Genomic DNA, 26,062 nt, shown 5'->3' with positions numbered 1-26,062 from the left:
CTATATGGACCTGATCTCCATACTCCTTGATCGATCGTTGTATTTTAAATTCAGGGTGGGCTTACTTCCTCTGAGAGAATTGACTGCCCGCTGGAACATCCCTGCACAAACTTCTCCTTATTGTATATTTTGTACCCTTAGAGTGGAGTCTGTGGCCCACTTTTTATTCGAATGCCCGGCCTACAAATCTCCTAGGTCCCTGTGGCTAAAACCGGTATGCAGGGAGCTGGGTACCAGACACCACATTGTCGAATTGCGAATCTGGAGGTCGGATACCCGGCTGCTGTATGTTTGTGGTATGGCCAAATACCTAGGCTGGGCTTGGTCAATCAGATGTAAAAAGCTAAAATGTATTGTTTAATTGCGGTCATATATTGGACCTTCTTATCTAACTTATTGGAAAGTGTATCTTTTTTTTGACAGTTACTGGATTTTAAGCGACATGTTTTTATTGTATTGTTTTTATGTAATGCTTTTATGATATTTTTACTATCGAAATAAAGCTGATTGACTTGACTTGACATACACAAAATACAATTCATCCAAAAGGCTGCCGCAAGATTTTTTCACCGCCTACACCCAAGAGAACACATGAGACCAGTCCTGAAATCACTCGACTGGCTACCCATAACTAAAAGAGCTTTGTTCAAGGCACTTTGTATTGTCCACATAACTGCGTTTCAGGCTTGCAACACTTATCAGACCATCTGACCATAGGAAATCATTAGGAGGCACTGCTTTTTCAGTACAAGCCTCCAAAACTGGGAGCTCACTACCAGCCAGCATTGAAAGCATCCAAGTACATATACATTTCAGAAGACAGTTGAAAACCCGACTATTTCCGAGACAACTACACCACTCCACATCTTGGCAACGGAACCCGGAAAGGCAGTCGCACCCTCAAACTCAATCTTCAGCTTACAATCCACAGATCAGAAGCAGTCCAACCAGAGAACTACTTTTGATAGGCAGGTATCAGCAATCACCAAATGAACAGGCATGGAATAAATGAAGAAATCTGTCACACACTGCTGATTAATCAGAGGTCTTTAATCTAGTCCACCACTGCAGGTCCCAAAAATGTTTACACACTGGGTTGCTTCTTTACATCTCACAATGACACTTCGATATGGGATGATAGAAACAATGGACACTCCGATATGGGATGATAGTAACAATGGCCATCTCAGAAGGTAGACCGATATCTCTCTCTCTCTTTCTGTCTCTTTTTCTTTCTCTCTTTTTCTCATCCACCCCTGTGAAGTAACCAGCAAGGCAGACTATAATCATAAGAAAATACCATAAAGGGACCTGCAAAGCTGTTTAAAGCGACCACAGTACTGAAAAACCATGAGATGCGCTCCTTTCTCCCTCTCACCATATCATCCACCTCACTGCTACGCGCTGCGTCCCATAACAGATAACCGCACCTCGTCATGCACATGTCAACTTATCCAATAAAGGTTCACAAAACAAAGGCAACACTCTTCAAACCACACACCCTATATGGTGTAGTTTGCTGCCTATGTAGGTAAGTGCTTCAGTGCCCCACATAGGGATAGTAAGCGCAATGCAAATGCTGCAATACAGTACAAAAAGTTAGCATTTGGTCTTCATCAAGACTTGTTTTGATCCTATTAAATCTTTGTTTCCATCACACATGAGCATTATAAAAAAAAATGTGCTTCGTTTGTGCTTTCATAACTACTGATCTATTTTGAAATATTTGTACAGTTCATTTACATGTATTTAAATGTTGCTGTTTATTCCCTGTGCCCAGGCGGGATTGTCACATAGTTCACTTTACAAAAGTTTCTTACTTTGCAGTTAAAGAAAAGTAAACAACATCTCCATGTTAATAAAATATGGACCACTTTTTTAGAAGACATAACCTGAGATTATATCTCTTTTTTTGAACAGACCGCAAATGTGACAAGATAAAAACTAAATTTAAGGCATTTTTATTGCTCATTCACCTTCTAAACTCCAGCATGATAATTTTGTAGACGCCGCAGCATTTTGATTAGATTGTGTGTATTCAAATGTGAATGCAGTTTTTTTAGATACACCGAGCCTTCAGTAAATGCAGTGCCAGCAGCCTAGGTCATAGATTGATATGAGCTGGCCCGGCCTTCAAATAACCCTCTGGATATGGCCCTTGTCTTGTGTGCGCACAAGGCTAAAATCACTTTGATTTATTAATGATCTCTTTTACATAACTACTTTTTAAAAAAATATATAAACTGCAACATATTTGAGAATATTGCATCATAATTGTCTTACAATTTACCCACATTTTCATAAAAGATATCTCGGACTACCATATTATACACTATCTTCCTTCCCACAAGCATACGCTACCCACTTTAAGTTTATTGCACTCTTTTGTTCAGTAACATTAGGATTTTTTAAAACCGTTTTACTTTTTGTGAGCTGATGCTGCTGGCCAGCACCCCAGTCAGAAAATTGTTCTAGCACCACTGCAGTGAACATTCATTTAATGCATTGGGGTGTCAAGAATGATCTTGGTCCAATTTTTGAGAAATCAAAATAGGATATTTGTGCAGATATCTTAGTTTGCATACCTTGAAAATACCCTGTAGATAAGGTATTGGACGTCAAGATCATTGTACTATTTACATACTATATACATCCTCCTATATTACATTCTATTTGTTTTTGGTAATCTAACTTAACTCTCAGTCATATTAAGAACTTTACAAAAGCCGAAGTTAATATTATATCGTCAGTATGGAGGAATCTTATCAAAGCTTGTCTGCAACTCCTTATTCCTCAAACATTAAAATGTCTCTTAAGAATAGATATTCTTTCAACTTTCAGTTCCTGACATACACAAAGGAGGTGCATAACGTTGTCTTCTCCGAGTTCACATAAGCAACAGGTCGTAGGTCACTCTGTACTCAGCCTTGGCATTAGGTGACTTGAGCCCGGAAATACTCCAAAGTGAGCTTTTATAAATATTTGTTTATACTTCACAGACCAAGGAATTTCAAGGTACGGTTGAACTTTTACCTTGGTATAGCCATTCATTGGAGGCCATGCATGTTTTCTTTTTGAAAAGTTATCTTTAACCAAAAGAAGTCATAAATGTTTTGTTGTATTATTGATAACCTTTTTGAATGAATACGAGGTTATTGACATTTCCCAGACCGAGTTCACTGAATAGTCATCTAATGACGTGAATATATATTTCCACAACTGGGCTTTCCAATTAATGTTTATTTCCTGCCAAATAATTTGGACATTTGATATAAAGTATCCGTTTTTATGCTTTTCCACACTTTGATAAGTTGCCTAATGGCGCTTGCATTATATTGTGTCTTGTTTAGAATTTCTACTGCACACCCCACAAGCCAAATCCTGTTGGTGTGAAGCACTCAATAGGAAAATAAACCTTTTTTATTGTCTCACTTGACAGCACAGCTGTCGGCAGACAATTGTGTGAGCATCACTAGAGAGGCCTTGGCTCCATGTAGGAGCCAGGAGTACATGTCTTGATTGGACAGAAGTTGTGCGCTTTCACAAAAAAATGCTTGCACTACTCGCTAAGGTGAGTGTCTTTCTCTGCAGCAGCATTAATGCGAGGAGGGCAGTCATTAACCTACATCGAATTTTAGGTCTAGCTTGACAGCGCAACGGCACCCAACCTTTTAATCGGCTATACTAGTATTATTTTACAGTACTTTGGGTTCACACAAATACTTATTAATTCCCTTGCTATTTATCTGTAATGCTTCATGTTACGATACAACATTCCTTTAAAGCCAGACTTCTGGGCAATGCCAGTGCTTGTATTTCATTTGCTTTGCTTGCCTATTGCTAGTTGAAAAATGGGTTTTAACACTAAGGAAAGGGTGGTTTCATAATTTTGTAATGGTAAAGCCTGTCCGTACTCCCTGAACCACAGATTTGGAGCAAACATATTTTCGAAAGCCGTAGCAGCTACATACATCTTTTCTGCTAGGTTTATAAGCTTGAAGGTTGCTGCGTACATTTCCAGAATCTTCCTCAAGGGAATCAAAGGACCTTAATGCTGATCTGGATGCCACTCAGTCCCCATTCAAGTCATATCAATCAAAGAGTTGACGCTGATTTAATGGATTATACCTGGGACAAGGAGTGACTTTTTTGCTGACATTGTTCTTTTGGTGAGCTTGAGTAGGACAGCTGGGTAGTTGATGTTCTCTCCTTTCAATTATAGGGGCCCCGAAGACACTTGCTTTGAATGTGGCGTTTTCCCTGCAATTCTCAGCTTTCCGCTGGACTATCCACTGAGCCCTCCTAAAATGAGATTTACATGTGAGATGTTTCATCCAAACAGTAAGTACCAAAACACACATACACTGCATATATTTATTTGTTATTGATGTAGAAGTCATGGCTGTCAATTTCAATCTTGAGTGGAGCTTCCGTTTTGAATGAGGACACACATAACTGTATGTCATCAAAGGACAGGCAAAATCGATGGAGTGTGGGCTGCATGCTCTTTATTTGTATACATTTGTACTGATACTCGTGGAAAATGAACCTGCTGTCTGTATCCAATTGTCCAATCAAAATGATTAATTTCTGTCGTGTTTTCGAAGCCTGGCTAGTTGCTATGTACCGTTTTACTTAACTAGATTGTAGTGAAGTACAGCGTCCAGGACATGTAATGAGTATTGATCAGGCACATAAGACAGATAGAAGCGATCATCCATGTTTACTGTCTGCTTGAACCTCTAATGGGTGTAGTGAAGTTTGCTTATTAACTGCTATTTATATTGGGTTTGAATTTCCGGCAGTGCACTAATAATATCCTTCGATGTACACCTTCATCTGACCCAGACTTCGGGCCAGATCTAGACTTCTGGTATAAACAAAGTGGTCCCAGATACACAACCAATTAATTCAAAATTGGAAATACATACAAAAGATATTTATAACAACATTGTTTTTAATCACAACGTGTAGCATTCACAATCTTTGTAAAAATCAATACACAGTAAAACACATATAATGCCCCTGGAGGGTAGGGTTGAGGAAAGGTAGTGATGGGATTCCTTGCCTGATAACGCCGGACACCGATTGAAGAGGGAGCCGAGGGAGCCTGCTGTCACCCGCTTGCCTGCCTGACTGTTTCTGCCGCTACTCCTCGCCGGACCCGCTTCGCGGGTCCCGCTTCGCGGCTAGGAGCAGACTGCAGGACTTTGGGGTGTGTCTGCTCTTCTGACCGGCAGGGCTGCGAGCTAGAAGCGGCGGACTCCAAACTCCAGGAGTCCCCGCGCGCCCGTGGTCATCTGGGCTGCTCTCCCTGCCGGCTCCGCCCCCTTTTGGACGATTAAAGCTGCGTCCCATCTTCTAATCAGCGGATTCCTTGCCTGATAACGCCGGACACCGATTGAAGAGGGAGCCGAGGGAGCCTGCTGTCACCCGCTTGCCTGCCTGACTGTTTCTGCCGCTACTCCTCGCCGGACCCGCTTCGCGGGTCCCGCTTCGCGGCTAGGAGCAGACTGCAGGACTTTGGGGTGTGTCTGCTCTTCTGACCGGCAGGGCTGCGAGCTAGAAGCGGCGGACTCCAAACTCCAGGAGTCCCCGCGCGCCCGTGGTCATCTGGGCTGCTCTCCCTGCCGGCTCCGCCCCCTTTTGGACGATTAAAGCTGCGTCCCATCTTCTAATCAGCGGATTCCTTGCCTGATAACGCCGGACACCGATTGAAGAGGGAGCCGAGGGAGCCTGCTGTCACCCGCTTGCCTGCCTGACTGTTTCTGCCGCTACTCCTCGCCGGACCCGCTTCGCGGGTCCCGCTTCGCGGCTAGGAGCAGACTGCAGGACTTTGGGGTGTGTCTGCTCTTCTGACCGGCAGGGCTGCGAGCTAGAAGCGGCGGACTCCAAACTCCAGGAGTCCCCGCGCGCCCGTGGTCATCTGGGCTGCTCTCCCTGCCGGCTCCGCCCCTCACGTCTGATCACATAGTTCAAAAGGGAAGCATCATCCCCGCTGCGCGGTAGCGCGCGGGAGTGCGCCGGGAGAAGCCCGGGACAAGGGCGGGACCGTCTGTGGCCGTCCGGGGCCGAAGGAGGCCGGGCTGGGCCACCACCCCTGGCCTCTGTGACATTTCTCCTTCCACAGTAAGTGACATTGCTTCCCTTGTACATTTTCGTTACCATTATGGCATCTGCTACAAATACAAGTCCTGTAGCCAGCCATTTAACGTCTCTTCCTGCAGAGACTGGTCCTTTGGCCATTGGTCCTTTAGATAAATTCTTTTTTAATCGCTCACTCGTAATAGATAAAGAACTAACTTTGGCAGAGAAGCGTGCCGAGCGCAGGCTTTCTATTGAAATACTTAAGAACACTATGGACAAATTTCCAAACGTAGTCTATCCCACTTTGGTAACCCCTTTATCATCTGTGAGCATCCCGGTTACAAACAGAGACTCTGAGGCCCCGGGGGATAAATCAACTGAGTCTGTTGCCGCAGTTTTAAATAACACCAGTGATAGTACATTTGACCAGCTATCGCATATTGACGCGGGACCTCATGTTGTATCATTCAATTCTAAAGCTGGGGCTAAAAGGAAATGTCCAGTTTCTGTTAAAAGGAGTAAAAAAACGGTCCAACCACTACCAAAAATCAGGAAGTTACATAAACTTTTGATCAGTGGGAATTCAGCTAAAGAATCAGCGCCAACAGGATGTGTAACGTCAACTATTCCTATTTCCCAGGATAACCAAGATAAAGTGGACAATACATGTTCTGTTCCAAAAGAATTAAGCAGTGGTTGCTCTGTACTATTGGCAAACGTGCTTCCGGAATTGGAAAAAATGTTTAGATTGGTACTTATTCCCATTGAGGATAGAATTGCAAAACTCATAGATAGGTTAAACCACTTTGAGCAATCAACATTAGACAATTTCTATTCTACTAAATCCCTGATTAAAAATAGTAGGTTGGAAACAAGCTCAAATCTTCAGATTGAAAATAACCCCCACACCCAGGATAAGGGTAGAAACACAAGAAATGGCTCACCTTTACCTTCCAAGAAAAATAAACCCCCAGCTAAAGTGACTACAAATCCACTAGTTAGGGCTGAGAAAGCTATTTCAGGTTCTGAACAATCCGGGTCCAATTTAACACATTCTGCCCAGTCTCCATTACCCCAGCCACAAAACCAACCAGCTGTCGTAGACGTTGTGGTCACTCCATGCCAACAAGTGGGTAACGCTTCAGTTCTTGTGAGCACAATTTCCGATGCATGTATACCTCCCAATGCCACGAGGGTAGGAAATAGGGACTGTGTTAATAAGTTGGCTGCTAAAGCCATAACAGCTCCCCTTGTTAATAACAAACAGGGGCCGAAACCAGCCCCTCGACCTCCTCCACAAGTTCCCAAACCTATCCCAACGCCCTTGCAAAAGCCACCTTATAGAAAACCCCCGATTAATCTTACTCCAGACTCCTTCCCCTATGTGGCAGTTCTCATCAACGTACCACCGCTACCCCCAGGCCAAAGGGAAAATTTCCAGATGCTTAAAAACAAGACCATGCACTGGTTAAAGGAAAACCGTCCTTTGCCGGGGGACATTGATGGGTTAATAATAGGGGCAAGGAGAATAGACTGGATGGGTTATACATCTAAAACCCTGGGGGGAGACTGTATAGTGGTCAATTTTCAAGATCCTCGGGTGGTGGGATGGATAACAAGGCAAGGATGGGGAATAAATAAGGGCGGCATTGGCATTGTGGACCTCACCTTTTTCTACCCCAGACCATCAAGTGTAACCACAAGCCTATTCAACGAGCCTATAGCCCCCGTAAGGGCCCAATGGCCAGGGACTTCTTTACCACCCCTCCATGCCAGTCTCAATTGTAGCCCACATACATATAACAATCCCTATGTAGGTTGGAAGGACCCAGGGTGGGGCTATTGACATATTGATACTGACAACATAGGTGGAATTATAAAAGAAGCAGAGGAGCTAGGAAGTGTTTGTGGTAACGTTATTGCTACAGACACCAAGGAGAATAGTTATGATGCTGGGTGTGTGGTTGACGAATGTGGCTCTAGTGTAGTAACAATGATACCAAATGTCTTATACCCTGTAACAGATGATTTAGCCATGGTCATAGTTGATGACCCAGAAAGGCTGGTAAACCTAACGGGGTTATCGATGTTGTCTCACGAATCTCCAACTGCTAAATCTTGGGATGGGACAAATGTAGATATTGGTACTTTTTTGTCTTGGAATGTCGCCGGATTGGCTAATAAGTTGGATTCCCAACTTTGGGTGGATTTTATAAGTGGTTTTGATATTTGTTGTTTTCAGGAAACCTGGGCTTGTGATCCATTATTTTGCTTAGGTTACTTGAATTACTATATACCTGCCACAAAAGGGGGGAGAGGGAGGCCAAAGGGTGGCCTGACTGTGTGGGTTAGACAGGGTTTGTTTATCGATATAAAAATCCTAGATAATGGAAACAGCGATTTACAAGTTCTTAGAATCTCTGTTGTAAATGGTGCACCAATAGATTTATATAATGTCTATGTGAGAGGTGGTAAAGAAGTCAATCCATCTACAATTGAGTTGTTGTCCGACGCTATGGAGGTTAACTCACAGGGTAACCTAAAGATATTGGCTGGTGACCTAAATAGGACTTTTGAACCCTTGGCCTGCACAACTGCATTAATTGAGAGTGAAGAGGACAATCAATGGGGAGTACCTTCCTTAAATTTACAACCTGTGAAGCGATGGACTAAAGAGATTCTCCTATTAAATGGTATATGTTTGGAACATAGTCTAAGAGCCCTCAATGGTAGGACTCCCGGGGATAAGGAGGGTAGTTTTACCTTTGACAATGGTATTAATAGGAGCCGAATTGACTATATATTATGTAGTCTCCAGCTGTGGAATGGGGTTGTTGACATGGCAGTTATGCCTCGGGTTGAAAGTGATCACAACCCTTTATGTGTGTCACACAAGTGGTGGAAAGTAGGTTCAGGAAATCTGAATGATACACATAACGAAGCTCCTCTGTTAAGTAACGATGAGCGAAGGTTAAAATGGCCCAAGGTAAATGCAAATGATGTCACTATGACATACATAACTCATATGGTAGACTGTGCTATTTCTGCGATTGAAGCAGTGACTCTAGTAGTTCCTGGGGACAATGCCATCGCAGAAATCCACAATAAGTTATTCTCCGCCTTGAGACCATGTTTTTTTACAAAGCAAAGAAAAGGGAAGAAAACTAAAGAAGTGGGTAGGTGGTTTGATAACCATTGTAGAGTAGCACGTCTAGACCTGGGCCACGCGTTAAGGAATAGGGACCTTGCAGCAGTCAGATTGAACAGGAAACTGTATAAAGCAGCAATATATCGTGCAAAAAGGAAATGGGATGAAGACCATTGGGCCCAATTAAAAGAAGCCTCTGATAACAAAGACCCAATGTTATTTTGGAAAATTATTAAGTGGGGTAGTGGTGCGGGTCCTGCTAAACCCGACAATAACGTTCCAGTGGAAGCCTGGGTTGACTATTTTGGGCCTCAGTACACGGAAAGTAACAAGTCTATGTTAGTTGAAGAAATAACACCGGTATATGCAACTGAAGATCTGTTTTCTCTTAGTGAAGTGGTAATTGCCATTGACTCTGCGAAAAGTGGGAGGGCGCCTGGCCCAGATGGTATCCCCCCTGATATTTTTAAACACGATGTGGCCAGATGGGCGAGATACATCCATCTTGTATCAAACGCATTAGCTAAGGGGGCAGTGGTTCCAGATATCTGGAAATGTGCTACCATTATCCCCGTCCATAAGAAGGGCGACCGCTCATTGCCTGCTAATTACAGGCCTATAAGCTTAATAGCCACCGTGCAGAAGATAGTTGGGAGAATGGTAACCAACCAGTTGATGGACTGGGTAGAAGACAATAGTGCCCTCTCCCCATATCAGGCGGGATTTAGGCGTGCTACTAGCACCATTGACCAGGTCTTTCGCTTTACAATATTGCGGTGGAAGACCGTTGAGCTGGGGAGGGGCAGCCTGTATGTCGCGTTCGTTGATCTACGGGCTGCGTTCGATCTAGTCCCCAGGCATAAACTATGGTCGGTGCTTCAAAAGCTGGGGATTCCAGCAGAATTGCTAACCTTAATTATGCAATTGCATGAATCCAACTATGCCAGAGTCCAATGGGGAGGAAGTAGCGAGTTAACGGTGGACTTTCCTGTCCAAAGAGGTGTTAGGCAGGGATGCTCCATGGCCCCTTTACTTTTCTCGTTATTCATTAATGGGATAGTCGAGAGAATGTTGGGGGTTAGTGTTGATGCCCCATCGTTAGCGAACATCAGGGTCCCTATCCTGATGTTCGCTGACGACACTCTTATTCTGTCAAAGACTCCTATGGGGCTTCAACGCGCATTAGGCATCTTCGATGCTTTTTGCCTGGAGCATGGGCTAGAGGTAAATGTTGGAAAAACCAAGCTAATGGCCTTTACTGCCGGACGCAGAAGTGATCCTAAAATTACCCTAAATAACAGTAGGCTTGATATAGTCAAGGAATTTACATACCTGGGAGTACAGATTGCGGAGGGAAAAGGCTGGACGCATCACGTCAATAAAGTTGTCCTAAAGCATCAGCAGTTATCGGGGGCCCTAAGGGGGGAACACCGTAAATCAAAAACAAAACCTATAAAACCCGCTTTGGCGGTGTACGACGCAAAGGTTTTGGGTGCCACCTTATACGGCGCAGAACTATGGGCTTGGAATTGCCTGACGGTTCTTCAGACATCCGAGAACAAGTTTATGCGTGGTATTACTGGACTCCCCCAGAGCACCCCCCTAATCCCATTGTTTCTGGAGCTTGGCAGACGTACGATTATTGACAGAGCTCGTCTGCGGCCAGTCCTTTATTGGAGGCGCCTTTGGACGACTCCGGAAATAAGGCAGTACGCTGAGAGCTTTCTTTGGATTATCGGGGAAGACACCTTCCACAAAATAAAATGGTTAAAACATCTGAAAACCATGTTGGAAAATCTAGGGTTTTCAAATCTTTGGAATAACCCTGAGGGAGAGACATTCCCGAGTAAAGAAGCGCTTAAAAATCAATATTGGGATTGGGTAAGTGGCAAGACGCTGAATGACAATAGGGCAGATTCTATGTCTGGCCGTTTTCTGGAGACCAAAATCTTACCTGTCTTGGAAAATTATTGGGACAATGTTACGGTTCCAATGGACAGGAAACTTGTCTTCCAGTTGAGGTCAGGATCTATTCCACTTAAGAAATTGACATCCGGTTGGCACAGACCCACTAACAGTCTGTGTCCTGCCTGCGAAAATGCTGAGGAGAGCCTTGGCCACTTTCTTTTTTCATGCGAAGCCTATGCGAAACCAAGGAGGAAATGGCTGTCGCCGGTTTGTAAAAACCTGGGGACACGCGAAAGTACAGTGGCTCTAAGGATCCTATGCACAACACAGCAGGATTCGATAGTTATGGGTGTCGCCAAATACATGGGTTGGGCGTGGGCTATAAGAAGACGGTTCTTGGGGGGTTGTATGTAACTTGGTATTCCTTTTTAGTTTTCATGTATCAGGCATTTTATTGTTTTATTTGTGAACTTGTATGAGCTTATATGTTTAATGGATTTCTTATACTGTATCATGTATATTGTAAATATTTTGATTTTAAATGCTTTTATGAGAATTGTCTCGAATAAAGCTTATACAAACAAACAAACAATAATAACAGAAGATTGGTCATTAATACCCAAATACAACAAAGATACTTGAAAGTTAACACAATGGAAAACAAATCAATATTGGATTAGGTAATCATGCCTCAACACAAAATCACAAATAATAATTTAAAGAAGAGGCTGGACACAGAAAAGAATGTCGACGTTTCGACCCAGGTAGATGCAGGCGTGCTTTAAACCTTGCTAGAGGGTCTTCATCAGGACGGGGGGTGTGTGAAGAGTGGGGCAATCGATCTGCATAAGAAATTTAATAAATATTATTATGGGTCACAGAATGATCCCAAAAATTACTAAAATCATTTGAGGATTGCTGTATTGTACCAACCCTAGGTAATTTATCCTTCGCCCAATGGGTTGTCTAATACTAGCACAGTGGCTGGTTATGCTCCTAGGGCGCGCTTGTGTGAGCCTCAACTTGACAAAAGCCCTTTTGTAATAACATCTTAGACCCTACAACCATTTGGTGACTGTCTTTGTTTAGTGATCGCGCAGCCTTACTTTGGACATTATTTATTCTAGGTCCTATGTTTGATATGTGCTGTCATGATAACTAAATCACTTCTTTATGATCCGTGCCAGTATGTTGAGATTTTGCCCCCAATGAGATGTGTTTCTGACAACAATGTGTGCCCCGTAATGTATTCCTCACATAACATCTAAGTGTTTCCCTCTCTTCCTCAAATGATTTTAGTAATTTTTGGGATCATTCTGTGACCCATAATAATATTTATTAAATTTCTCATGCAGATCGATTGCCCCACTCTTCACACACCCCCCGTCCTGATGAAGACCCTCTAGCAAGGTTTAAAGCACGCCTTCATCTACCTGGGTCAAAACGTCTACATTCTTTTCTGTGTCCAGCCTCTTCTTTAAATTATTATTTGTGATTTTGTGTTGAGGCATGATTACCTAATCCAATATTGATTTGTTTTCCATTGTGTTAACTTTCAAGTATCTTTGTTGTATTTGGGTATTAATGACCAATCTTCTGTTATTCCCATACTTTCACTATTCCATCACTACCTTTCCTCAACCCTACCCTCCAGGGGCATTATATGTGTTTTACTGTGTATTGATTTTTACAAAGATTGTGAATGCTACACGTTGTGATTAAAAACAATGTTGTTATAAATATCTTTTGTATGTATTTCCAATTTTGAATTAATTGGTTGTGTATCTGGGACCACTTTGTTTATACCACTTATCTGCCCAGGTCCCAGTGACTTCTTGGGTTAACCCGTGTTTCTACAGCAGATCTAGACTTCAGCAGGCAGTATTCTATCTTTCAGGGCAGCAGCGAACATTACATCCACCACCCTGACCGACTACCGTCAGCTAAATTTAGAGATCACCACTATCCCAGCGGTTATCTTTGTACTTTGACTGGAAATGCCATCATGGTGGAACTTATCCAGGTACAAAAAGTTTGGTATTGTTGGAAGCAGACCACCAAACTTTACCAAACCTTTTGTTTTTGATAAACAAACTCCCACCCTGGGTTTTTCTTTTCCCCTGAGTGTGGGGCATTATTTGCTTTTTTTGGTCCCTTTCAGCCAGGTTTAATCTGGCAGTTACGGAAAATAAAAAAATAAAAGGACATCACACCATAATTAATGTGGGTGGTGTAAAGCCTTTCCTCCAACAGACCCTATTTTTTGGCTGTCAAATGAAGCTTTACCCTGACAGAGCCCATAGGTGCTCCTTTAATGAAGAAGGTCTCAGTAGGGTGGGTGGACAGTCATTTGGGAGGACAGGGTACCCCATCACGTTTGCAAAGAAGTATCCTGTCTGCAAAACTATAAACTTCCCCGTAGTTTGCACCATGCTGAAAAGTAAATATGACATACTATACTAGTTACCACCTTTCCTTCGATTGTAAGAAATCCTTCCACATCAACAGTTCGGCACTCCAAGCTCCTAGAAAAGAGATCCAGAGGGAGATCTGTAATTAGTTAAAATTTAATCAGTTGTCATGCTGATCAATGTTAATGTCTGACATACTTGTTGGTGTGAAGCAGGATTCCTTAAAATAAAGAAAGCACAGTTGGAATTTTGTACAAGAGGTTCTGTAGGAAGGAGTCAAGATTGATATCTGGAACTGCCAAAGACTGTAAAAGTAAAACATACCTGAGGCAGCCAAGAAAATTGTAGTGTAGAGTGTAGCAGAACAGGATACGTGCCGTAAATCGATTGATGTCCCATTTCGCACACTTGTGGTTCCTCCGGGGTTCTTAACCCCTTCCACGCTCATGACGAGCTGGGCTCGTCATGAGGTAGCCTCCTCGCACGCTCATGACGAGCCCAGCTCGTCATGTAAAGTGGGGTTTTGAAAATCTCAGCGTGCGAGCGGAATTCCGCCAGCACGCATGCGGTTAATCCCTCAATTAAAGGTGGGGACACTGCTGTGTTTTTTAGATCAGAGCCTTAATCGGCCCTGCCGTGGGAAACTCCTTGCTGGCACTTATCTGCCCCAGATTTGCAGACTTAAATGCAGCAGAAGTCCTACTCCGTGTATCCTCTGACAATGATGTTTCCTGCCCAGGGCCACCATGCGAGGCATGGCGATCCTATTCAGAAAAAGTCCTCAAGCACTAAAAGAAACAGCATACAGAGTCATTGCAATTTTGTTTTAACCCTGTTTCGGGGGACTGTTTTTCAGAAACAAAAGTAGTGCCAAACGGGGTATAATGACATGAAAACCTACTCATCATTAATTTGTCACCGAAAGTGCTCCCACTATATCATGGGAAGACTTTAAGCAAAATGACCGATGACCGCCAGTGGGGGGGGGACTCGAACTTAGGTAGACAGGTGGATTGGTATGGGGGGAGTGTCTGCCACTAAAACAGTTTGGTGACTAAGTGCTAAAAAAACTTCATAATCTGTCAAGAGACTTTCTTTTTTATGTAGGCTTACATGTTTAAGTTGAAATGCCGACTTCCACAAGAAGGCCAATAATATACTGGTATGTTCCTAATCATGGTATGGGCTTTGGGTGCAACTCTCGCGGGTTACACCATTCAATCAGAGCAAGTTCCAGTTAAAATTTGATGTCTTGAAATCCAGTCCTAATCAGAAGGCCAAGGTCAAGTCGTACCACCATATGGTGAATGCACATTGTCACAGTAGAGAACCAGGATCTGGTTTCCAGTGTCATATTTGAAAGTACGTGTATGCCTCCTATTTTGCAATAAGTAACCTTTACTTCTAAATTCTATTGCTATCCTCACTATCCCTTCTGCAACCTCTCTAATTATTATTGTGTCAAAAGTATTTAAAAGTTTTAAAATACATACATATATATTTGTCTGCAGGGTTGAGGCTTGCTTCAGCATATGCAAATGTTTTCAGGCATCAGTAAGGATCAGTGTGAGATATTATATCTTCTAAACAATAATCCTCACCCACAATTTGTGGATGGTTACTATATATTGATGATGTTGTAATATGATATAACAGACACTAATTTGAAGTCAAGATCACAGTTATGTTAACGCAATACTGCTTCACCATGACTTTTAGTCAATCCAAGATGACCACTGGAAGGTTGAGCATCTAAGATGCTTTCTGGCTTGTGATCCCTTTTAAGTGAATATCTTTGTTTTTAGCCAGCTACAGATACCCTACCATGGCAGCAGCACCTGCCCTTACTTTTCTGTGCACCTAAATCATCCTGCTATATGAGCAGTGCCCATTCTCAACAGGTCACAGCTACCTCAAAGCTACCATCTGGCCCCTGGATACACCAAGGTGACACTTGAGGCAGATCCCATTGGTCTGCAGGCGGGTTTCACGTTTTCTGACACACGACCAGGTGAGGTTGGCTGAAATCGCAGCTGCCATCGCATCACAACCCTCCTTGCCCGCCTGAGATCTGTTACCGATATCTCTAGTGTGTGCCGGATAAGCTCATGGTGAGCTTATCCGGCACACACTAGAGATTTCATTCCGGACGTATCCGTCCTTCTACTCGCTCCACCGAAGGAATAACTAGGATGTACGTGCATTTAACCCGCCGTGCTTCTTTCATGATTAAACAGTTTTAACCATTAGCTCTCGATTACCACGTATTATTTATTCTTAGATGACTTAAGTTGTTTCCCAATTCGAATTTCTTTTGGAGAGTCTCCATACACAGACGAGACGTTACCTACGTTACCTACACCGATCCTGGGCCCTGTCGGGTCGGAACTATCACCGACAGAGCAACCCTTTTGTTCTTGTACCCGCCCGGTACAGCCCTGAAGAGTCGCAGGCAAACTGCGCCAAACGCGACGAAACGCGTGTCGGCTGGTTCTCCATGTCCGAAAAATAAAAGACACAACGCAACAACGCCTGTTTTGTCTAGTTACATAAGTGTTACAGTGTGTGTTACTAGCCTTTGTCTCTATGAATATTTATGTGACACTAATGATACTACTGTTTATTCAATTGGAGTGTGCATGGGTAACATGTTTATATATACTTTCCAGTACTAGCATCTGTTAGTACTTCTGCTGGGGGGTTATAGGGCTTTTCCCCTCACCCTTTTGCACCTCAACAAACAAAGAACGTTTATTTCGATTTTTTGGCGTTATTTCTTAGCTGTGCGCCTTCCCCTAGAGATAAAACCCTTGCTCAGACTTCCAATAAATAGGACTGCTAACATGCAGTTTCACTGAAAGTAAACAAAGACTCTATTCTTAATCATAAGACTAGAACCCCCTTAGCCTCTAGGAGCGACCATCTTGGAATGATGCCAGTCTGATTCCCTGCTCTTACTAGAACAACTTATAATCGCGCTAACAATGCAGCCCTGCCTAAACCTCTCTCACTGCTACTGCCATGCTCATCAAAAGTAAAAGGTTAATTATGAACCCATAACTGATGTTCATTTCACAGTTGCCCGAAAGTAAAAAAAAAAAAAAAGTTTGTTCTTTGGAAAATGGACCACCTTTCTCCACCCCCTCCCATTCATGACGACACCCATGAACTAAAAAGTGACTCAAGACTCGTCCCTTCCCAAAACCAGAAACTGAAAGAGGACTCCCCTCTACCAAAAGCCTCCATCTGGAAAATACTACGAAGACGTCCATCGTTGAATGGAGCTCTGGTTCGTTACCGTCTACCGGAAACATGATCCATCTCGCTATCCGTCCCCTAACTGAACCTCACCCTCCCGCAGCCATTGCTTCTTCAGTCTCTTTAACTTCAGTTCCATCGCATTGATCTCTTGCTACAATGGTTCCTCCTCATTTGCATAATGTTCGTTTTTTCCCCAGCCCCATTGTCCCAGCTCTCTTTTTCTGTGTGACTCACAATTTGTGATGGATACATACATCTGCCCGTGGATTCCTCACCTTTTGAATTTACCCCTGTGACAGCATTCCACTGAAACCTTTTCATAACTCTCCCACATCGACAAGGACGTCACAGTAGCACGGCTCCGCTCGCAATTTTGTATGACATCACTGGAGCCATAAGAAGACCTCGTTGGCGCGCTGACGTCCGTTCCCTTTTTTCCACGTCGTCGACTCGTAATGGTTTTTCTGGGACTCTCCATTTCTTTCTAGGTACTTACATTGTTACAGTTACGATCTGTAGTTGTAGCACTGCGTTGGCTACACAGAAGTCCTTTTAGGGAATGTGGGGGTCATATGCCCATCAAGGGCCCCCATGAAGATTGCCTTTGGTGCCTGTCGTTGGATCACGACGTCAAAGTATGTTCATCTTGTCGAAGGATTAATCCGAAGGCACCTAAGGAAAAGGAGGCACAGTTATTTATGGCCCAGGGTAGGAAGAGATCCAAGTCGAAGTAGACTGCTCCGTACACCTCGAGGTCATTGAAAAAGCATAAGAAGATGCGACATCATGGTTCCAGGTGTCGTTCTTCGAAAGGCCAGTCTTCATGGTCGGCTTCTCCGGTCCAGCGTCGTCATGGTAAAGATGACTCCTCTCCTTCTCTGCAAGCAGCTCCTGTCCATTCTCAGGCGCCAAGAGATTCGCCAGCACCCAGGGAGGCGTCTCCTGCACCTCCGGCGTCATCTGGTCCGCCTCCGGTGTCCCTTGCGTCGCTGCCACAACCTGCCTTGGTTGGATCCAGATCAGGCACCTCTGAATCCATACCCACCTTTTCCAGGTGCGGATCGGTCACATTTTCCAAATGCGATGTTTGCCAAAGCGGCTAACCCAGCCGGCTCGCCAGCTGGCCCTGTGCGTCTGCTCTCGTAGAATTTGAGCATCCCCCAGCACTATGCCTAGACACCATTTGAGTTCTTGATGTCGATGACCCTGTCATGGCATCTTCGAGCGCCGAGATGCTCGATGCCGATCCCGCAATTTTCTCCGTCGCCTTCTGGTTTTGGGCCAACGCCATCCCGGCTTCGTGTGGCGCTGATAACTGCTAATGAGTGACCTCCTTCGATGCCAGCTCCGATGTCACCAGCACTGCGCATGGCGCGGCCGACGCTGATACCAAAGATGCGCTCCTGGAGGGAGGTTCAGAGGCAGCTGGAAGAAGAGGAGTTCCAGGAACAGCAGGAGCATGCTGAGCAGGGGGAAATCCTTGACTCTGTTAATGACTTTCAGCGACTACAGGAGGCCAGTAGTTTGGACACTTCCCCAGAATGGGAACTTCCTTCCCCTAAGACGCTGCCTTCTCAGGACGTGGCTCCATATCACACTGACCTTTTGGATCTGCAGTTACCCACGGCAGAGATCAGGTCCAACATTTTGACTGAAGTTTTGCACTCTCCTTCAGTTGTAGAGCCTTTGCTCCCATTTAATGAGGCTCCGACGGAGCGGATTTCGGAAGTGTGGCAAAAGCCTATGTCTGCCCCGGCAGTATCCAGAACTGTGGCAAGAAGCTATAAGGCTGCTGCAGAACTGTGGCAAGACGCTATAAGGCTGCTCCTCGGGTTCTGGCCTTTTAAACCTCTCACCCTTCACCAGAAAGCTTGGTGGTTCAGGCTTCATTTTTGTCCAAACTGTCAGAAGGATCCTTCCCTTCCACCCGGGGATAGGGATTCCAAAAAGCTGGAGCAGTCAGCAAAAAAAGTGTTCTCTTCGGCAAGCATGGCCCTAAAATCTACAAACGCCACATGCTTGTTGGGTAGATATATCCACGCTTTGATGGACCCAGCCATAGAGGTGGCTCCTAAGCTGCTCGAGGATGTTCAAGGTCACTCTCTGGAGGTGTTGACTGATACACAAGGGTACGTATACAGCAGACTCAGTCGCAAGGGTGATGGGCTCTTCAGTGGCTACCAGAAGGCATGCCTGGTTAAGAAGCTCTGGGTTTTCTCCACATATGCAAGCCACTCTGCCTGATCTTCCTTTTGATGGTCCAGGCTCATTGGGACAAAAACGGATTCTGCTCTGTAACTTTTCAAAGATAGCAGAGTTATTTCGAGATCCATAGGCGTGCAGTCCCAGCCTAGGGGTTATGGTTACAGAATATTTTGTGGATTTGGGAAGGCAGCTTCTTTTCAAGGCTGTCAGCAGCAGCAGCAGAACACCCTGTACAAGTCATATAGAGGGAAGGGAAGAGGCCATTTGCGGGGGCCACCCGGCAGCAGTCCTCTTCCTCCTCCTCTCCTGTTCCCCCCACTGGTTCTACAGGGAAGCAGCTCTAGATTCCCCATCTTGAAGCATGTTGGTCCCGTAGCAGGCCGGGTGTTCTATTTTCTACAAAACTGGAAATCTGTTACATCAGATCTTTGGGTTTTAAATCTTGGGGAACATGGGTACCCCCTTCCTTTCCAGGAGTATCCTCCTCCTTACCCTTCTCGCCAGGGCTGATTTTGGAGGACCACCTTTTTCTTCTGTAACAGGAGGTTCTGTCCTTGTTACAGAAATGTGCGATAGCGGTGGTTCCGGAGTAGAAAAGGGGTCAGGAGTGTTACTACTGATATTTCCTGACCCCCTTGAAGAACGGGCGGTTAAGACCGATCCTGGACTTAAGTTATTGCAAATCATCTGGCCAGAGTGCTGAATGTGCGTGTGGCCAGTCTCTGTCGGCAATACTCGGTCGATCATGAGTGGAGTCTCCATACAGAGGTGGTCCACCACATTTTCAGGATATAGGGACCTGTTTGCCAGAGTGGGCTAAAGAACGGTAATGGATCAAACCCAGATCTTTTGACGGTGTGAGAGTTTGATTAGTTCAGATGCTCCATCCATCACCACCCCCTTTTGTACCGCTTTGGCCGCCATAAGTGTGGCAGGGTATGCTCAGACGTGAGTCCCTTGCTCACTTTGCCACTGGATTCAAGTAAGCCGGGCTGAAGACGGCTGGAATGCCAGAAACCGGTCCTCAGAAGCTTGTTTCCGGTCCAGGGAAGGCATGGCTTGGCAGTTCGGGCTGGACTGTTCCCATGAGGCACAGGGTCAGACTGATTTGCATATAGCCATGTCTGAACTGGGGTGGCAGAGTGGGCTAAAGAACGGTGATGGATCAAACCCAGATCTTTTGACTGGGTGTGAGTGTTTGATTAGTTCAGATGCTCCGTCCATCACCACCCCATTTTGTACCGCTTTGGCCGCCATAAGTGTGGCAGAGTATGCTCAGACGTGAGTCCCTTGCTCACTTTGCCACTGGATTCAAGCAAGCCGGGCTGAAGACTGCTTGAATCAATCAATCAATCAATCAATCAATCAATCATGCCATTTGTATAGCGCACTACTCACCCGGGAGGGTCTCAAGGCGCTTGGGGGGAGGGGTATGCTACTGCTCGAACAGCCAGGTCTTGAGTTGTTTCCTGAAGGCGAGATGGTCCTGGGTCAGCCGAAGGTGGATGGGGAGGGAGTTCCAAGTCTTGGCAGCCAGGTAAGAGAAGGATCTTCCTCCGGCGGTGGCTCTTCGGATGCGTGGTACGGCTGCGAGGGCGAGGCTGGTGGACCGTAGCTGGCGGGTGGGCGTGTAGAAGGTCAGGCGGTCGTTGAGGTACTTGGGGCCCAGGTCGTGGAGAGACTTGTGTGCGTGGGTGAGGAGCCGGAACGTGATCCTCTTGTCGACGGGGAGCCAGTGCAGGTTCTTCAGGTGGCTGGAGATGTGGCTGCGTTGGGGGGACATCCAGGATGAGTCGGGCGGAGGCGTTCTGGATGCGCTGGAGTCTTTTCTGTAGCTTGGCTGTGGTTCCGGCGTAGAGGGCGTTTCCGTAGTCCAGCCGGCTGGTGACGAGTGCCTGGGTGACAGTCTTCCTGGTCTCGGTCGGGATCCAGCGGAAGATCTTGCGAAGCATACGCAGGGTGTTGAAGCACGATGAGGAGACGGCGTTGACTTGTCTGGTCATCGAGAGGGAGGGGTCCAGGATGAAGCCCAGGTTGCGTGCGTGATCGGTTGGCTTGGGTGCGGTGCCCAGGGCTGGGGGCCACCAGGAGTCGTCCCAGGCGGAGGGCGAAGATCCCAGGATGAGGACTTCCGTCTTGTTCGAGTTCAGTTTCAGGCGGCTGTCCTTCATCCACTCGGCGACGTCTTTCATCCCTTCTTGTAGGCAGGTTCTGGCGGTGTCGGGGTCTCTGGTGAGGGAGAGGATCAGCTGGGTGTCGTCGGCATAAGAGATGATGTTGAGGTTGTGCTGGCGTGCGATGGCTGCGAGAGGTTTCATGTAGATGTTGAAGAGGGTGGGGCTGAGTGAAGATCCTTGCGGGACGCCGCAGATGACTTCGGTGGCCTCGGAGCGAAACGGGGGGAGGTGGACTCTTTGTGTTCTTCTGGCGAGGAACGAGATGATCCACTCCAGTGCCTTCTCTTGGATACCGATGTTGCTGAGGCGCTGGACTAGGGTGCGGTGGCAGACCGTGTCGAACGCAGCGGAGAGGTCCAGGAGGATGAGGGCCACTGTTTCCCCCTTGTCGAGCAGGGTCCGGATGTCATCGGTGGCTGCGATGAGGGCGGTCTCGGTGCTGTGGTTGGCTCTGAAGCCGGACTGCGAGGGGTCGAGGCATCCGTTCGTCTCGAGGAAGGCGGTCAGCTGTCTGTTGACGATCTTCTCGATGACTTTAGCAGGAAAAGGGAGGAGCGAGATGGGGCGGAAGTTTTTGAGATCGGTGGGGTCCGGTGTAGGTTTCTTCAGGAGGGCGCGGATCTCGGCGTGCTTCCAGCTCTCCGGGAAGGTGTTGGTGTTGAAGGAGGCGTTGATGATGTTCCGGAGTTGGGGTGCGATGGTGGAGTCGGCCTTGTTGAAGACGTGGTGTGGGCAGGGGTCGGTCGGTGATCCGAAGTGGATGGTGTTCATCGTGCGGGCTGTGTCTTCGGTGGTCACCGTGGTCCAGGTGCGAAGGGTGGCGGTGGGGGGCGTTGGTTCGACGGTTGGGTGCATGGGTGGGGCGCCGAAGCTGTTGTGGATGTCGGCGATCTTGCGGTGGAAGAACGAGGCGAGGGAGTCGCAGAGGTCTTGTGACGGAGTGATGTCGTTGGTGCCGGTGCTGGGGTTGGAGAACTCCTTGACGATAGTGAAGAGCTCTTTGCTGTCGTGGGCGTTGTTGTCCAGTCGTTCCTTCAGGGATTTCTTCTTGGTGGTGCGGATGAGCTGGTGGTGCTTGCGGGTAGCGTGTTTGAGGGCGGTCATGTTGTCGGTGGTCCGGTCGAGGAGCCAGGCTTTCTCGAGGGTGCGGCAGGTCTTCTTGGAGTCCTTGAGGTCGTCGGTGAACCAGGATGCCTTCTTGCTTCTGGGTCTGCTGGGAGGGTTCTTTAGTGGCGCGAGGTCGTTGGCGCAGGCGGTCAGCCACTGTGTGAAGTTGCGGGCTGCTTCGTTGGGGTCCGTTGTGTTGGCGGGTGGGCTCTGGCTGAGGGAGGTGGTGAGCTGGTCTGCGGTGATCTTGCTCCAATTCCTGTGAGGTACCTGTTGCGGGTGGTGGTGGGTCGTGGATCTTTTGAAGCTGAAGTGGACGCAGCTGTGGTCGGTCCAGTGGAGTCCGGTGGCGTGGCTGAAGGTGATGTACTTGCTGGAAGAGAAGACGGGATCAAGCGTGTGGCCGGCGTAGTGGGTGGGGGTGTTGACCAGTTGCTTGAGTCCGAGGTTGGCGAGGTTTTCCAGCAGGGCGGTGGTGTTGTGGTCCTTGTTGTTCTCCAGGTGGAAGTTGAGGTCCCCGAGGAGGATGTAGTCAGTGGAGGGGAGGGCGTGCGGGCTGATGAAGTCTCTGATGTCTTCGCTGAATTGTGTGTGTGGTCCCGGGGGTCTGTAGGCGAGGGTGCCTCTGAGGGTCGTCTTAGGGTCGGTGTGAATCTGGAAGTTGAGATGTTCGGCTGTGGCGAAGGAGTCGTTGGCGTCGGTCGTGATGCGGATGGTGTTCCTGTGGACGATGGCGATGTCACCTCCGGTCTGGTTGATGCGGTCCCTCCTGATGATCTTGTACCCGTCCGGGATGGCGATGGCGATGTCGGGTGCAGAGGAGGCGTTCATCCAGGTTTCCGTGAGGAAGGCGACGTCCGGTGATGTAGCGTCGAGGAGGTTTCAGAGTTCCACGGCGTGTCTGTGGACGGAGCGGGTGTTCATCAGGATGCACTTGAGGTGGTTGCTGCTGGTGTTTGTCTTGGCGGGTGCGGGGCAGGTTCGAAGGCAGGTGAACTTGCAGGTGCAGCAGGTGAAGGGTCCGTGGGTGCGTCTCGGGGTGGCTCGGCAGCAGGCGTGAGTCCGGCCGGCATTGAGTGCGTTGAGAGTGGCGGCGGCGTAGGTCAGTCGGGTCGTCTTGCCTCGGCGGGGATGGCCAGGAGTCCTGGCGCTAGGCGCGGTCCAGACGCAGACGGGCGCAGACGGGCTTATCTTTGGCGCACCTTCGGCGCTCAATCGGCGCTCCCGCTGCGCGCGTCTGCTGCGCGGTCGCTCTGGGAGCGTCATAAGTAAGGAGCCGGGAGGGAGGAGCAGCTGGGTGGCGGGAGCGGGGCGGCGAATGGAATCACAGGGGGGCGGGGCCACAGGTAGGCAGCGGCGGGAAATTCCAAGAAGCAGCTGGCAGAGGGAAATTCCCAGGAGCAGCGGGAAATTCCCAGGAGCAGCGGGAAATTCCCAGGAGCAGCGGGCAGCGAGCGAAGGAATCTGCAGGCAGGAGGCGGCAAAGGCAGGCAGGAGCGGCAGCAGTGAGTGGGGCGACCAAGCCCTGTGGAGGGCTGAGCGGTCACCCAGAATGCCAGAAACTAGTCCTCGGAAGCTTGTTTCCGGTCCATGGAAGGCATGGCTTGGCAGTTTGGGCTGGACTGTTCCCATGAGGCACAGAGTCAGACTGATTTGCATATAGCCATGTCTGAACTGGGGTGGCAGAGTGGGCTAAAGAACGGTGATGGATCAAACCCAGATCTTTTGACTGGGTGTGAGTGTTTGATTAGTTCAGATGCTCCATCCATCACCACCCCCTTTTGTACACCTTCTCCTCTCAGGGCAGATCTCCTCTTGTAATCGCTGGGGCAGGTTCTACACTCCCACCTCCAGAGCTTGCACCATCATGCCTGGAGTTTGAAAGGGGCAGCCTGAGTACTAAATCTCTCCCACCGGATGTGGTGATGTTATTTTATCCGCCATTTATCTGCTGTTCTTAGTTTTTCACTTTCCTTGGCCCAGTAAGGTTGTACTGTAGCAACTGTTAAGGGTTACTTGTCGATTTTTATCAGCCTTCCTTTGTTTGCCAGACCGTCCATCGTTGTTTAAGTCTCCCATAGTTATGAGGTTCAATAAGTAAGGGCCTCACTAATAGATTTCCACCCACTCCCTTTATTATGCCCTAGTGAGACTTAAATCTGGTTCTTACTTTCCTTATGGGTTCTCTTTCGAGCCTCTTCGTAGTTGTCCATTGAGGCTTCTTACATTGAAAACAGTTTTTCTGATTGCAATTACCTCTGCCAGGAGGGTAAGAGAGCTTCAGGCTCTTAGTTCTAAGCCTCCTTTTACAACTATCCATGCAGATAAGATGGTGCCAGAGCTGCTTTCCTGCCCAAGGTGGTTACACCTTTTTATCTAGGGCAGTCTATCACTTTACCTACTTTCTATCCTGCCCCTCCCTCTTCCTAGGAGTTGGGAGGGAAGACTTCACCTCCTGCACCCTATAAGGGCAGTCAGATTCTACCTGGACAAAACCAAGGACTTAAATCTGGACGAATAGCTGTTCATTGGTTACGTGGGAAGAATGAAGGGTAAAGCTGACCACAAGAGAATGCTTTCCAGGTGGATCATCTTGTGCATCAAGATCTGTTACTCCTTGGCCAAGAAGTGTGGAAAAGTAAATTTTGCCATGTTCTGTGTCCCTACGTGTCATCCATCATATGTTATGTGTGCATGATTAAATATGCATATGTACTCCCCATGTCCGATTAATGACGCAATTACAGTTGTGTCCACCTCTAGTATGCTAGTTTCCAGTTCTCGTGAATACTACGAATATCAGGCCTATGTAAAGCTATGTTGCCACGTTTCTCAGTGTGCACGTTATTTCATTATAAAGTCCCCGTTTCCAGGCCTCAACAGGGCCCGGACATCAGATTCAGCTCCTGTCTCCTGAAGCCTCGCTGAGGAGCGATCCAGCCCCCACCTGTATCCTCGACTTTTCACTTACTTCCTGCCTTGCAGTCCCCGGTGCAGCCTGGCTCTGCCTCTGAGTCTGCCAAAACTATGTTATGATTCCAGCTATCAGTTTAGTCCTCCTTCTCTGCATTCCTAAGCTACTGAACTGCATCAATAGTTTCCGTCATTGTCTAGCCTATGCGGCTCCATGTTAAGAGAAATACTGCATTTAATGGTCATTTAATATTCTTCATCACGCACTACATGTAGAATAATGCATGGTCCAGTCTTAGAATCAAGTTAGCCTTTCCCCTCATGACTTCTAGTTTATATCAACATGTTCCCTAAACATCAGATACTAGATAGGGTTTAGGTACATGTCGCTCCGACCCTCCAGACTTTAGTCTCTGCTCCTAGCACAGAGTTCATAGCCCCCAGCTTCTCCTCGTAACACGTCATTGCCAGTTTGCGCGCACCATCAGGTTAGAGGTCCCGGCTCCTTAGGTAGCCCCCTCCTATGTTTCCGCCCATTCATGACATATTCTGTTACGTCTGCACCACATATCTATGTATACGCCCAGTTACACCTCTTTTTACTCTTATCTTTCGCGACTGCTACGCGTCACGCCTTCTGCTCCACCCACTGCTACGCCTACTGCAATGTAATGCTATGTGTTTGCGCTATGTATATATGCTCGTGTATTGTTATCAAAAGTTAGCGCGCTCATCCCAGACCCAGCCCCAGCAGCTGCTGGGCCCTGTCATCCTATTCCTATGCAGGTTGTCCTGTTCCTGTCCTTATGCTGTATTAAACCTGCAAAAACTCCTACTACCTCGAA

General features: G+C 47.0%; 1 protein-coding gene across 1 annotated transcript in view; it reads left to right on the top strand.

Annotated features, from left to right (window-relative positions):
* Positions 1 to 26,062, top strand: part of UBE2G2 (ubiquitin conjugating enzyme E2 G2) — a 359,465-nt gene that overhangs the window by 232,941 nt on the left and 100,462 nt on the right. Inside the window, exon 4 of the mRNA XM_078680545.1 lies at positions 4,223 to 4,341. Coding sequence (XP_078536671.1) covers positions 4,223 to 4,341 — 119 coding nt within the window. The remainder of the gene's footprint in view (positions 1 to 4,222; positions 4,342 to 26,062) is intronic.

The sequence above is a fragment of the Lissotriton helveticus genome, chromosome 3_1 (genome assembly GCF_964261635.1).
Source record: "Lissotriton helveticus chromosome 3_1, aLisHel1.1, whole genome shotgun sequence".
In the NCBI taxonomy this organism is placed as follows: Eukaryota; Metazoa; Chordata; class Amphibia; order Caudata; family Salamandridae; genus Lissotriton; species Lissotriton helveticus.
The sequence above is the reverse complement of the archived record's forward strand: the minus strand, read 5'-3'. Positions and strand labels throughout refer to the sequence as shown.